This window comes from Patella vulgata, chromosome 5 (assembly GCF_932274485.2).
Source record: "Patella vulgata chromosome 5, xgPatVulg1.2, whole genome shotgun sequence".
Classification (NCBI taxonomy): domain Eukaryota; kingdom Metazoa; phylum Mollusca; class Gastropoda; family Patellidae; genus Patella; species Patella vulgata.
The window spans coordinates 13,729,586-13,742,039 of NC_065883.2; the positions used below are offsets into that span (position 1 = coordinate 13,729,586).

At 33.4% G+C, this 12,454-nt stretch overlaps 1 protein-coding gene and 6 non-coding genes across 7 annotated transcripts in view; 6 read left to right on the forward strand and 1 right to left on the reverse strand.

The window, feature by feature from the left end:
* The window catches only part of LOC130013009 (codanin-1-like), a 58,434-nt gene that overhangs the window by 18,839 nt on the left and 27,141 nt on the right, over positions 1–12,454 (forward strand). Inside the window, exons 11-14 of the mRNA XM_056101342.1 lie at positions 5,623–5,782; positions 6,691–6,756; positions 8,104–8,247; positions 8,883–9,049. Coding sequence (XP_055957317.1) covers positions 5,623–5,782; positions 6,691–6,756; positions 8,104–8,247; positions 8,883–9,049 — 537 coding nt within the window. The remainder of the gene's footprint in view (positions 1–5,622; positions 5,783–6,690; positions 6,757–8,103; positions 8,248–8,882; positions 9,050–12,454) is intronic.
* On the forward strand, positions 566–758 carry LOC126822810 (U2 spliceosomal RNA). Its single transcript, XR_007681022.1, has one exon. It is a non-coding gene; the product is annotated as a U2 spliceosomal RNA (small nuclear RNA).
* On the forward strand, positions 1,753–1,945 carry LOC126822798 (U2 spliceosomal RNA). The gene has a single exon (XR_007681013.1). It is a non-coding gene; the product is annotated as a U2 spliceosomal RNA (small nuclear RNA).
* On the forward strand, positions 2,942–3,134 carry LOC126822787 (U2 spliceosomal RNA). The gene has a single exon (XR_007681002.1). It is a non-coding gene; the product is annotated as a U2 spliceosomal RNA (small nuclear RNA).
* Positions 3,915–4,107, forward strand: LOC126822853 (U2 spliceosomal RNA). Its single transcript, XR_007681060.1, has one exon. It is a non-coding gene; the product is annotated as a U2 spliceosomal RNA (small nuclear RNA).
* On the forward strand, positions 9,806–9,922 carry LOC126822821 (U5 spliceosomal RNA). Its single transcript, XR_007681032.1, has one exon. It is a non-coding gene; the product is annotated as a U5 spliceosomal RNA (small nuclear RNA).
* On the reverse strand, positions 11,551–11,667 carry LOC126822820 (U5 spliceosomal RNA). The gene has a single exon (XR_007681031.1). It is a non-coding gene; the product is annotated as a U5 spliceosomal RNA (small nuclear RNA).

Genomic DNA, 12,454 nt, shown 5'->3' on the forward strand with positions numbered 1-12,454 from the left:
AGAATTCTTGAGATCATTTTTTCAACGTTAATGGAATTGTTTGGCTGATCAGAAGAGACCCCCCAAAAAACTGTCAAAATTCAGATCTGCCCTTCAATTTGGTGATCAATTATTGTCACTGGTCCTGAAAACTGTTGACATTTTCTGCTAGAAATAAAATCCTGGTTAATTTTTATCAGTTGCTAAATCTGTTGAACTGAGGAGAGCTGTTGTTTAGATTAAGCCATGACCTTGTTTACCTGCATTGTGTTCGCCTCACAGCTTGTTATCAGAAGAAAATCTTTTTATAGTAACAAGAAGAGGTCAATTCATGTTGTAGTAGACAACTCCTAATGTTGATTTTTCTTAGTTGAAAAGGGTTTTTTGCTAATAATTCGATGAATTAAATAAAGTTAATTTAAGAAATTAAACCATAATTAAGGTTTTTATTTTCTCTAGAGTTTTGTTTGAAGCTATCAAACACATTTGAGAGCACTGAATTTATGATGTTAATTCTATGGAGAAGTTACCATTGGGAAAAATTTGAATTCATTCATACAAAAGACCTGAAAAATTTTAGCTCAGTATCGCTTCTCGGCCTTTTGGCTAAGATCAAAGTGTAGTATCTGTTCTTATCAGCTTAATATCTGATACGTCCCCCAATGGGGGACTTCGATATTAAACTGATTTTTGGACTCAGGCGAAGTGTTAGGGGCTTGCTCCACCTTTGCCACGGGTTAGCCTGGTATTGCAGTATCTCCAGGATTGGCCCACTCCCCTCGGGAGAAAAATCAAATTTAAAAGAGAAATTCCCCACAAGAAAAAACTTTCTATCAGTTTATACATCATTTACTACATGTACTTTATGTAGTAATTACCAAATAGCTAATAAATCCTGATCTTTAGCTATAAATAGTATAAAAACATGTGATGAAATTCCAACCAAATGGTTGTTCAAAGGCATCAATAAAATATTACTGATTTATACTTTATTACTTTTACGGTAAATAACAAAAGCTTCCTTATTTTACAATTGTATATGCCTGCATTTCATGCTGAAGTATAATGTTGTCACTGTTATCAATCTGTCCATCCACAATTCAAAGTTTTTGTGATGGGTTTTTTTTTTTCAAATTTGATGGGAATGTTTGGCTTTCCATACGAAAATATTACATCAAATTTCAGAACAGTGTAAATGCTCAACTGGTCAGAATTCTTGAGATCATTTTTTCAACGTTAATGGAATTGTTTGGCTGATCAGAAGAGACCCCCCAAAAACTGTCAAAATTCAGATCTGCCCTTCAATTTGGTGATAAATTATTGTCACTGGTCCTGAAAACTGTTGACATTTTCTGCTAGAAATAAAATCCTGGTTAATTTTTATCAGTTGCTAAATCTGTTGAACTGAGGAGAGCTGTTGTTTAGATTAAGCCATGACCTTGTTTACCTGCATTGTGTTCGCCTCACAGCTTGTTATCAGAAGAAAATCTTTTTATAGTAACAAGAAGAGGTCAATTCATGTTGTAGTAGACAACTCCTAATGTTGATTTTTCTTAGTTGAAAAGGGTTTTTTGCTAATAATTCGATGAATTAAATAAAGTTAATTTAAGAAATTAAACCATAATTAAGGTTATTATTTTCTCTAGAGTTTTGTTTGAAGCTATCAAACACATTTGAGAGCACTGAATTTATGATGTTAATTCTATGGAGAAGTTACCATTGGGAAAAATTTGAATTCATTCATACAAAAGACCTGAAAAATTTTAGCTCAGTATCGCTTCTCGGCCTTTTGGCTAAGATCAAAGTGTAGTATCTGTTCTTATCAGCTTAATATCTGATACGTCCCCCAATGGGGGACTTCGATATTAAACTGATTTTTGGACTCAGGCGAAGTGTTAGGGGCTTGCTCCACCTTTGCCACGGGTTAGCCTGGTATTGCAGTATCTCCAGGATTGGCCCACTCCCCTCGGGAGAAAAATCAAATTTAAAAGAGAAATTCCCCACAAGAAAAAACTTTCTATCAGTTTATACATCATTTACTACATGTACTTTATGTAGTAATTACCAAATAGCTAATAAATCCTGATCTTTAGCTATAAATAGTATAAAAACATGTGATGAAATTCCAACCAAATGGTTGTTCAAAGGCATCAATAAAATATTACTGATTTATACTTTATTACTTTTACGGTAAATAACAAAAGCTTCCTTATTTTACAATTGTATATGCCTGCATTTCATGCTGAAGTATAATGTTGTCACTGTTATCAATCTGTCCATCCACAATTCAAAGTTTTTGTGATGGGTTTTTTTTTTTCAAATTTGATGGGAATGTTTGGCTTTCCATACGAAAATATTACATCAAATTTCAGAACAGTGTAAATGCTCAACTGGTCAGAATTCTTGAGATCATTTTTTCAACGTTAATGGAATTGTTTGGCTGATCAGAAGAGACCCCCCAAAAACTGTCAAAATTCAGATCTGCCCTTCAATTTGGTGATAAATTATTGTCACTGGTCCTGAAAACTGTTGACATTTTCTGCTAGAAATAAAATCCTGGTTAATTTTTATCAGTTGCTAAATCTGTTGAACTGAGGAGAGCTGTTGTTTAGATTAAGCCATGACCTTGTTTACCTGCATTGTGTTCGCCTCACAGCTTGTTATCAGAAGAAAATCTTTTTATAGTAACAAGAAGAGGTCAATTCATGTTGTAGTAGACAACTCCTAATGTTGATTTTTCTTAGTTGAAAAGGGTTTTTTGCTAATAATTCGATGAATTAAATAAAGTTAATTTAAGAAATTAAACCATAATTAAGGTTATTATTTTCTCTAGAGTTTTGTTTGAAGCTATCAAACACATTTGAGAGCACTGAATTTATGATGTTAATTCTATATGGTGATATTACCATTGGGAAAAATTTGAATTCATTCATACAAAAGACCTGAAAAATTTTAGCTCAGTATCGCTTCTCGGCCTTTTGGCTAAGATCAAAGTGTAGTATCTGTTCTTATCAGCTTAATATCTGATACGTCCCCCAATGGGGGACTTCGATATTAAACTGATTTTTGGACTCAGGCGAAGTGTTAGGGGCTTGCTCCACCTTTGCCACGGGTTAGCCTGGTATTGCAGTATCTCCAGGATTGGCCCACTCCCCTCGGGAGAAAAATCAAATTTAAAAGAGAAATTTCCCTAAAGAAATCTGGTATGAATTTTCTGTCAGGTTATATACATCTTTGAATAGATGTAATTTATGTAGTAATTACCAAGGGCTAATAAATACTAATCTGTAGCTATAAATAGTATAAAAACATAGTGATGGAATTCTAACCAAGTGGGTGCTCAAAGGCATCAATAAGATATTAATGATATATACTTTATTACTTTTACCATAAAAAACAAAAGCTTCCATATGCCTGCATTTCATGCTGAAGTATAATGTTGTCACTGTTATCAATCTGTTTGTCCATGCACAATTCAGAGTTTTTGTGATGTTTTTGTTTTTTCAAACTTGATGGGAATGTTTGGCTTTTCATAAGAAAATATTCCATCAAATTTCAGAAGTGTTGAAATGAGTGGAGCTGTTTGATAGATTAAGCCATGACCTTGTTAAACAGCATTGTGTTCGACTTACAGCTTGTTATCAAAAGAAAATCTTTTTATAGTAACAAGAAGAGGTTAATTCATGTTGTAGTAGGCAACTCCTAATGTACATATTTCTTAGCTAGGTGAACAGGTTTTAACTCGATTATTTAAATAAAGTGAATTCAGGAAATTAAACCATAATTAAGCTTATTATTTTCTCTACAGTTTTGTTTGAGGAAATCAAACACATTTGTCAACATTGAATTTATGATGTTAATTCTATACGGTTATTTTACCATTGGGAAAAATTTAAATTCATTTATACAAAAGACTTGACAAATTTTAGCTTAGTATCGCTTCTCGGCCTTTTGGCTAAGATCAAAGTGTAGTATCTGTTCTTATCAGCTTAATATCTGATACGTCCCCCAATGGGGGACTTCGATATTAAACTGATTTTTGGACTCAGGCGAAGTGTTAGGGGCTTGCTCCACCTTTGCCACGGGTTAGCCTGGTATTGCAGTATCTCCAGGATTGGCCCACTCCCCATGGGAGAAAAATCAAACTTAAAAGAGAAATTCCCAGAAGAAATCTGATATAAACTCTCTATCATGTTATACATCATTGAATATGAAATCTGTTAAACGGTGCCACCAAATTGAATACATGTTGGGGTTCCCTACCATAAATAAATATCTCCAGATATATCAATAATTATACCACAATATTCATACATATCAGGCCATGACTAAATTTTCACCATTAATGGTCACAAAATGTTGTATGTAGCAAGTTATGTGTGATTTAATGTTCCATAGCTAGGGTGACCCTTGTACTCACAGAAATACAGTCCACCGCTGATAGTTCGAGACTAACACTGAAGCGTACACATTCGCCGTGCCGAGACCAACTTTCTGACAGTATGATACTATAAATAGCCATGGCACGTGCAATTCTCTACAAATCTATCAACTATTACAGCCGTAAAAAATTTATTGTTGACGATTTTGAATAGCAGTAAAATTAAGCTTCTTGGTTATTACAGCAGATTTAGAAATTACGTTCGTTTCATTTTTTAAATCGCTTTATCATTAACTGTACCGTTAAGAGCGGCATCTTTTGGTTTAGTACAAATAATATCTCTGAATCACTCGGGTTAGACAGGAACATGATACTAGCAGTAGTTTCATTTTACTTTTACAAGCTTCTTAAAACAATTGTTGAGCTACCTAACGTGCTTATTTCTAAATTCAATTTCTTGTTCTAGCTTTCTGTTATGTTTCGTAAAAAAGTAGTCTTGATTATCCCGACCTGTCAATCAGACGTAAAATGGTCCATAGACTGGTTAAGCGAGACTAATTTCAAAACAAGGGCATGTAACCTATCTTTTACTCAAAAGTGTCTGGATGTTATGGACGACTCTTCGAACCAGTTTTCAGTCTATTATTTATACATGATTAATGGTCATAGCTTATTAAGTACAACATGATCGTTTATTTAGTGACTATAATTGTGTGAAACTGATTTGAGGCTTGGCATATATATAAATATTGTGGCGTAATTGTCGAGATATATGGAGATATTTATTTATGGTGGGTCACCCTACCATAGCGAAGTGTTAGGGAGCTAGCACTACATTTGCAACAGGTTAACCTGGTATTGCAGTATCTCCAGGAATTAGTATTGCAGTATCTCAGGGGAAAAATCAAATTTAAATAGAACTCCACCAAAAGAAATCTGTTAACTTTCAGCAGTTTCTACATCACAGAATACATGTTACTGTATTCTTGATTATCAAATAGCTAATAAACCATAACTTAAGTTATTTCTGGTACTTATTAGAAAAAACGTAGTACTGGAATTCCAACCAAGTGGCTGCTCAAAGGCATCAATGAAATATTATTTAGATAAGTGTGGTTATTTGATAGGTTAAAGCACTTAATAAAAAAAACTCACACATTTTTTTATTTCTTGGAAACAAAACCTATAAAATGCCTTTCAACTTTATTTGAGACATTGAATGTTTGATTATGTTATTTACCCTGTTCCCAATTTTTTTTCAGATTACAAGAAAGATTCATTCAACCATTCAGTGTTGGTGGACCATGTCCGCCATCTAGTTTTCCTGGCAACCAGGAATTTTTTAGAGAGTTTATTTTATGTGCTTCAAGTCCTGTTTTCAATCAACATTTATCAAATATCTTTACAGCTAAAATTAAAAAGGTAATAATATTCAGATTTTGTTTGTTAGAGAATTATTTGAATTTCAAAGAAATCAGAGGACTATTAAAATGGGTTCGTCCGTCCGTCTGTCTGTCCATCGGTCTGTCTGTCCGTTGGGACACAATAACTCTACTTTAAATTGAGCTAGAATGTTCAAACATGGTGTAGGTGTTTATTAGGTCAATGCCTTGATGGAGTGCGAAGATGACAATTTTCTGCTTAGGTTAAGCAGAGATAAGCAATTTGATTGGTTGATGCTTTGGGACCGATAACTTTAGTTCAAATGAAGTGAGAGTGATGAAACTTGGTGTATAGTTTGATTATATCAATATCTTGACTAAGTTTCATAACGAGCATTTTCTGCTCATTGTATGCTTACGGTAAGCAGAGATAAGCAATCTGATTGATTGATGCTTTGGGGCACGATAACTTTGGTTATAATTAAGTGAGTGTGATGAAACTCTGAGCTTAGATTCATTATAATATTACCTTGACAAAGTTCGATGAAGAGAATTTTCTGCTTAGGCTAAGGAGTGAAAAGCAATTTAATTGGTCAAGACTTTAGAACATAACAACTCTGCTTTTAATTGAGGTAGAATGTTTAAACTTGATGAAGATGTTCATTACTGAGTTCAATGATTAACATTTCGAGCTAAAGCTAAGCAGAGCTAAGCAATTTCATTGGTTGATACTTTGGGACAAAGATAACTTTGATTCTATGTGATAGAGAGTGATGAAACTTAGTGTATAGTTAGTTGACAATCAGTTTGATTGCTTGAAACTTTTGAAAAAAATAAATGTGTGATTAATTAATATATGTGTTATCTATTTATTTTTGGATTTCGGTGGGGGTCGGGGGACATCGGCCTCACTGTTGGCTTGTTTAATTTTTTTCCCTCAAATTTTAGCTGAATAATACAGAATTTTGTCAGAAAGCATCTGCAGAAAATCAAGAAGCAGAAGGTGTTAATCAGGTATTTTTGAATATTTCTTTTATATATTGTTTATATATTAGATATATAGATTGCGGCCATTTAATAATTTAATTTAAAAATTAAGAAGCAAGGCTTTGTTTATTATCTTAACTGTAGCAATGACAATCGAGGCTACACTGCTCTTCTAATGTTGACAACTCAGCTCAGAGTGAACTAATTTGACTGAAGTTTTCAACAAATTCCCTTTTCATTATCTATTTTTTTAACTACAGCAAAGACTGACAGCTCTTTATATCTAATCTTACATAATTCCTCTTTAATCAAATCTTAATTTAAAGGAGGCCTATTGAAGACTGATATTTTTTTGGAACAATTTAGTTACGATTGATATTGTTTTAGATATTTTTGCAAACATTATGTTTAGATTGATATTTTTGCAATATTTTTGCAAACATTTAGTTTAGATTGATATTTTAAAATGTTTTTAGTTCAGGCCAAACCAATTTGTTTTTTAGGATTTTGAGGTCTTATGAAAAATATTTGGTTTAGAATTTCAGAAATTGAAAATCTGGAACTAAAAGCTTATGAGAAATGCAGCCCATCATTTTGATTTTTAAATTATTGATTTCCCTAAGAAATCGGACACAAAATTTTAATAGGTGAAGAACAAGTGTTCAAATTGATGTGACCTTAGGTGGACGCTTTTCAAGAAATTTAGTTTTGATTGATAGTTTTAGAAGAAATCTAGTTTTGATTGATGCTTTTTGGAGAAATTTAGTTTAGATGGATACTTTTTCAAGAATTTAGTTTAGATTGATACTTTTAGAAGAAATTTATTTAGATTGATACTTTTAGAAGAAATTTAGTTTAGATTGATACTTTTAGAAGAAATTTAGTTTAGATTGATACTTTTAGAAGAAACTTTGCATGAACAGTAACAGGTAATAACATTCATTAAATCTGATGCCCTGAATGAAATATCGTCAATAAAATATTTGAATTAAAGATACATTATGGGAGATTAGATAACGAGTTGGCAGTTCTCACTATAATAGTTAAAAACTAGATAATGTAAAGCCAAGTTGCTGAAAATTTCAGTCAAATTGATCCACTATGAACCGAGAAAGTCGGTACGACAAAAATCATAGTCTCGATTATCCATTTAATTGTTAAATCGAGAAGGAAAGTTATGCAGCAAATCGGATCATAATCCAACATTTATCGCAGTCTAGCGTTGACATCGAGAGTTGATTATGGTCTTGATACGTTAATTAATGTCTAATTAATAGTTTATATAACATTTCAGGCCTAAAGAAAGACCTACAATAGGCAAATTTAGCTCTTACATAATGCATGTTTAATATAATCACTGTCTTGTGATTTCAGGATCAACATCAACTATTTGCTTCTTGTTTATTGACACTGAGACTGCTTGGTAAATTTCTGGGATTTGTGACATTTCTACCATATCAAGCTACAGATAGTTTACCCGATAGTATACAGTCTAATTATATAGAACTTAGAAATAATGTAAGTACAGATCATTAGTTGTCTGTGACTGATTGCTTTTAGATTTTTTAGATTGTGAAGTGGGAGGGGTGGAGTTTGATGGCCCAATGGTTAGTGTGTACATGCTGTATCCTAAGGTCTGCCATTAAGTTAGATGGCGTGGTTTCGATTCCCCGGTAGTATATGACAAGAAGTAGGGTCAACTGTCCAACTTCGTGGGTTTTCTCCAAGTACTTCGGTTTCATCCCACTGTTAAAGACCCTTACGCATAAGAAAATTATTGAAAAATAAATAATTGAACCATATGTTAGACCCGAAATAACTTAATTTGTGTTGAGTGGACGTTAAACCCCATTTCTCTCTCTCTCACTGGCTTTTAGATTTTAATATAGTGTGCTTTTGTCAGGCCTGGAAATATCATTTTTAATTGTCTCCTGACAAAATGTCAGGCACACATTAACATCTTAGATGGCACTTAAACTTTGGCCATACATGCGTTAAAAATATCACTTGAAATATGTTGAGAATAAAAATTTGTACCTGACAAAATAAGGTATTGCGTCTGATAAACTCAGAATTTGAGGCTTACTTTCAGACTTGGCGATTGGGTCATTCTTCATGTTTTTGTACAATATAAATTCTATTTTTTTTCTCAGCAACCTCATCAGCTAGATGTTTTAGAATTAATTCACCTGTCCCTTGCTACATGTCATTTAACGTTAACAATACCATGGATTATAGAGTATTTGAGTATGATGGATAAAACAGCTCCTTTATTACATTATTATCAACTGGTACTATTTACACTACAATACATACACAAGTAAGTTTATTGTCTTATTACTATCTGTTTTGGTGGAAGGTGGGTGAATTTGTTGTTTGATCCAGAAGTAGTGTTCTAATGTCATGTATTCTCTGGTTTTCTCGAACTGCATGCAAGTGAATTATTGAAATAAAGATATATTAATGAATTAGTTTGATCTGTGTCTCTCTAGCTTCCAATTGTTTCTGTCTGTCTGTCTCCCTCCTTTAGGTTGGTGACCTTTGCTTCAAAATTCATGTGAACACAGGCAGGGTTTGCCTCAAAATTGATTAAGAGCCGTGTTCACAGCCCTATCAAACCTGTTCTAGTTAGCTATAAATAGTAACATGTGCATGAGGCAGGGTATGATTACATTCTAGAACAGTTGATACCACTTCTCATTTGTGATGGTCAAATAGTTAACATTTTTCTACATACTTTTAAACAAATATCTGTTGCATTCAGTATCACACATTTTAAATAACCATGGTTGGCTGAGCAGCTTGTGAGTGGTATTAACTAAGGGAAGTAACTCCACTGTAGAGACATAAACAAAATAATTAAAATTTTATAATTTCATGTATATTGATTAACATTATATTGTATTTAGAAAATGATTAATATTAAATTGTAGTTTTGATATGATATGTATTAAATCTTTAATGGTTGAAATATTTTCTTCAGTATATTTGTTTTTATATGTTGTAAAAGTGATCCCATAAACCATCGTTCTGCAAAGTTTTCTCAAATTTAAGTAATTTGTAACACACCTTATGATTACTCTGGTTTCTCCTCATATATCGAGTAAATCTTTCGCCTTTTACTAAAGATTTCCGTGGGGAGGAACAATTTAATGAGTCTATAGACAATTTTTTCAACCCTACTTAGTAGGGTAAATAATCCAATATAAAAGAAATGCCCATTTTGTAGTCGTGTTCTGCTTGAAGGTTATGGTATAGCCAGTAATTTTGGCTTCAGAAATCCAGACTGTAGCACCATTTAACTGCAACTAGTGATGGGTGTTCTTTATAAATCAGGGTATGCTTACTTCCTCTTTGTAAAATTCCTGATGCTACTTCCCCTAGCTCACAAACATGTGTTGATTTTTGTTGTTCTGTTCTGCTGGTGGCCTTTTGCCCAAAAGTTATCCCGCAACCAGTCAATAGTTTTGGCTTCAGAAATCCATGTCCAAAATGTAGCTCCATTCAGCTCTAAATCTAGTGATGGGTGTCCTGTATGGGGCAGGTTATGCTTATTTGCTCTTTCTAAATACCTAGTGCCACTTCACATAGCCCACAAACATTTGCTGTACATGTACTTCCTTATTTGTGTCAAACAACCATGTTGCAAAAATAAATATCTCCAAATATTTTGACAATTATACCACAATATGTATATACAAGCCTCAACTTAGTTTCTCACATTAATAGTCACTAAATAACAAGGAAGTACAAGTTATAATCATTTAAAGATGAGAGAAAGAGAGAGAGAAATGGGGTTTAACGTCCACTCGACACAAACTAGGTCATTTCGGGACTAACATGGTTTAATTTTATTTACATAATTCGCTTGCGCGTAGGGGTCTTTAGCAGTGGGAGGAAACCGGAGGACCCGGAGAAAACCCACGAGGTTGGACAGGCGACCCTACTCCTTGCCACGTACAACTGGGGATTCGAAACCACGCCAGTCGACTCAATGACAGACTTTATGATACAGCGCGCGCATGCTAACCATTCAGCCATCCGACCCCCCCCCCCCCCATTTAAAGATGAATAAAATAATAGACTGAAAAGGTAAACGACAAGTGGTCACTATGTCTGGGCATTTTTTTAGTGCAAAATGGGCTACATGCACTTGGTTTGAAATTAGTCCTGCTTTACCAGTCTACTGAGTCTTCTCGGGCTGATTGACAGGCTGGGATAATCAAGACTATTTCTACGAAATGTTACAGAAAGCTAGATCAATAAATCTAATTTAGTAAAGTCGACGTTAGGCAACTCAACAATTGTTTTGAGAACCTTGTAAAAGCAAAAGGAAAATAGGAAAATACTAGCATTATTATAATGCACCATCAAATACCCAGAACTTAAAATATGATAACGCTTTCTGAACATACAAAATTCATTACATTATATCAAACAATTGTATAACAAGACACAATAACATAACAATATATGTACATAACAATGTACTTTGAATATATATATATAACCTGATTAAGTGGCGCACTTGATTGAAAGCAGACAAATCAATAGCCATAAGAATATTGGAATTATTTCCTTCTTCTGAAAGGTCTTGTGCCACCATAAAGATGATGGGATATACGACATGCTGTAATGAATACAATTATTTGGAAATACAACAAATTTTTGTCCTACAAAGAGGAAGTAAGCATACACTAGTATCACTAGTTACAGTTAAATGGTGCTAAACCGAAACTAGTGAGTAGTAGGACAACCTCCAGGCAAAACACAACCACAGAGAAGAACAAAAAATTGACTTCTATTTATATTGGATTATTTACCCTACTAAGTAGGGTTGAAAAAATTGTCTATAGACTCATTAAATTGTTCCTCCCCACGGAAATCTTTAGTAAAAGGCGAAAGATTTACTCGATATATGAGGAGAAACCAGAGTAACATTGATATGGCTGTGATTGTGTATAGGCTGTTTAGACTTGTGCAAACAAAATGGGAAACAGCATCTAATTTTTTAACTAATAAAATTTGGGATTAAATGTAAACAAATTCAATGTAAAGTTTTATCATTAAATATTATTTTGGTCATATTTTGGTATACATAATCTTTTTCAAAATAAATTACCATAATAAAAATTTGATTGAAAGCAGACAATCGATAGTCGTAAGAAAATAGGAATTATTTCCCTTTTCTGAAAGGTCTTTGTGTTTCAACCCACCATCTGGTCCATTTAATCCTTCAATTGACCTAATTACTGATGAATGAAAAGTCTTCTATGTTAAACAACTGCACAAAAAAACACAGACACAGCAAACAATATAGAAACATAACTCTCACTTTGTCCCATTGTGTGGGGTTATGCAAGTTTAAGACAAAGAGAACTAGCTCTTTGGAACTAGATTACAGATGTCTCTTTAGAACCCTTTAGCTAGAGCTTAATATTAATCCCTTGGTTGTTCTGGCTAGATCATTCATCTTTAGAGGACTTTTCCCATTTGTCCATATTTATTAAATTTGTCCAAATTGTGCATACAATATGAATTGAACACCCCTAAAACCTACTCCAAAGCCCTGACTCTAATGAAAATGGTCTTCAAAAAAAATAATTATTTAATTAGATGAAAGTAAATATAAATTTAATTCATGAAAGGAAGGGATTCATATCAAGCTCTAGCTAAAGGGGTCTAAAGAGACATCCGGAATCCAGTCCTCGAGAGCTAGTTCTCT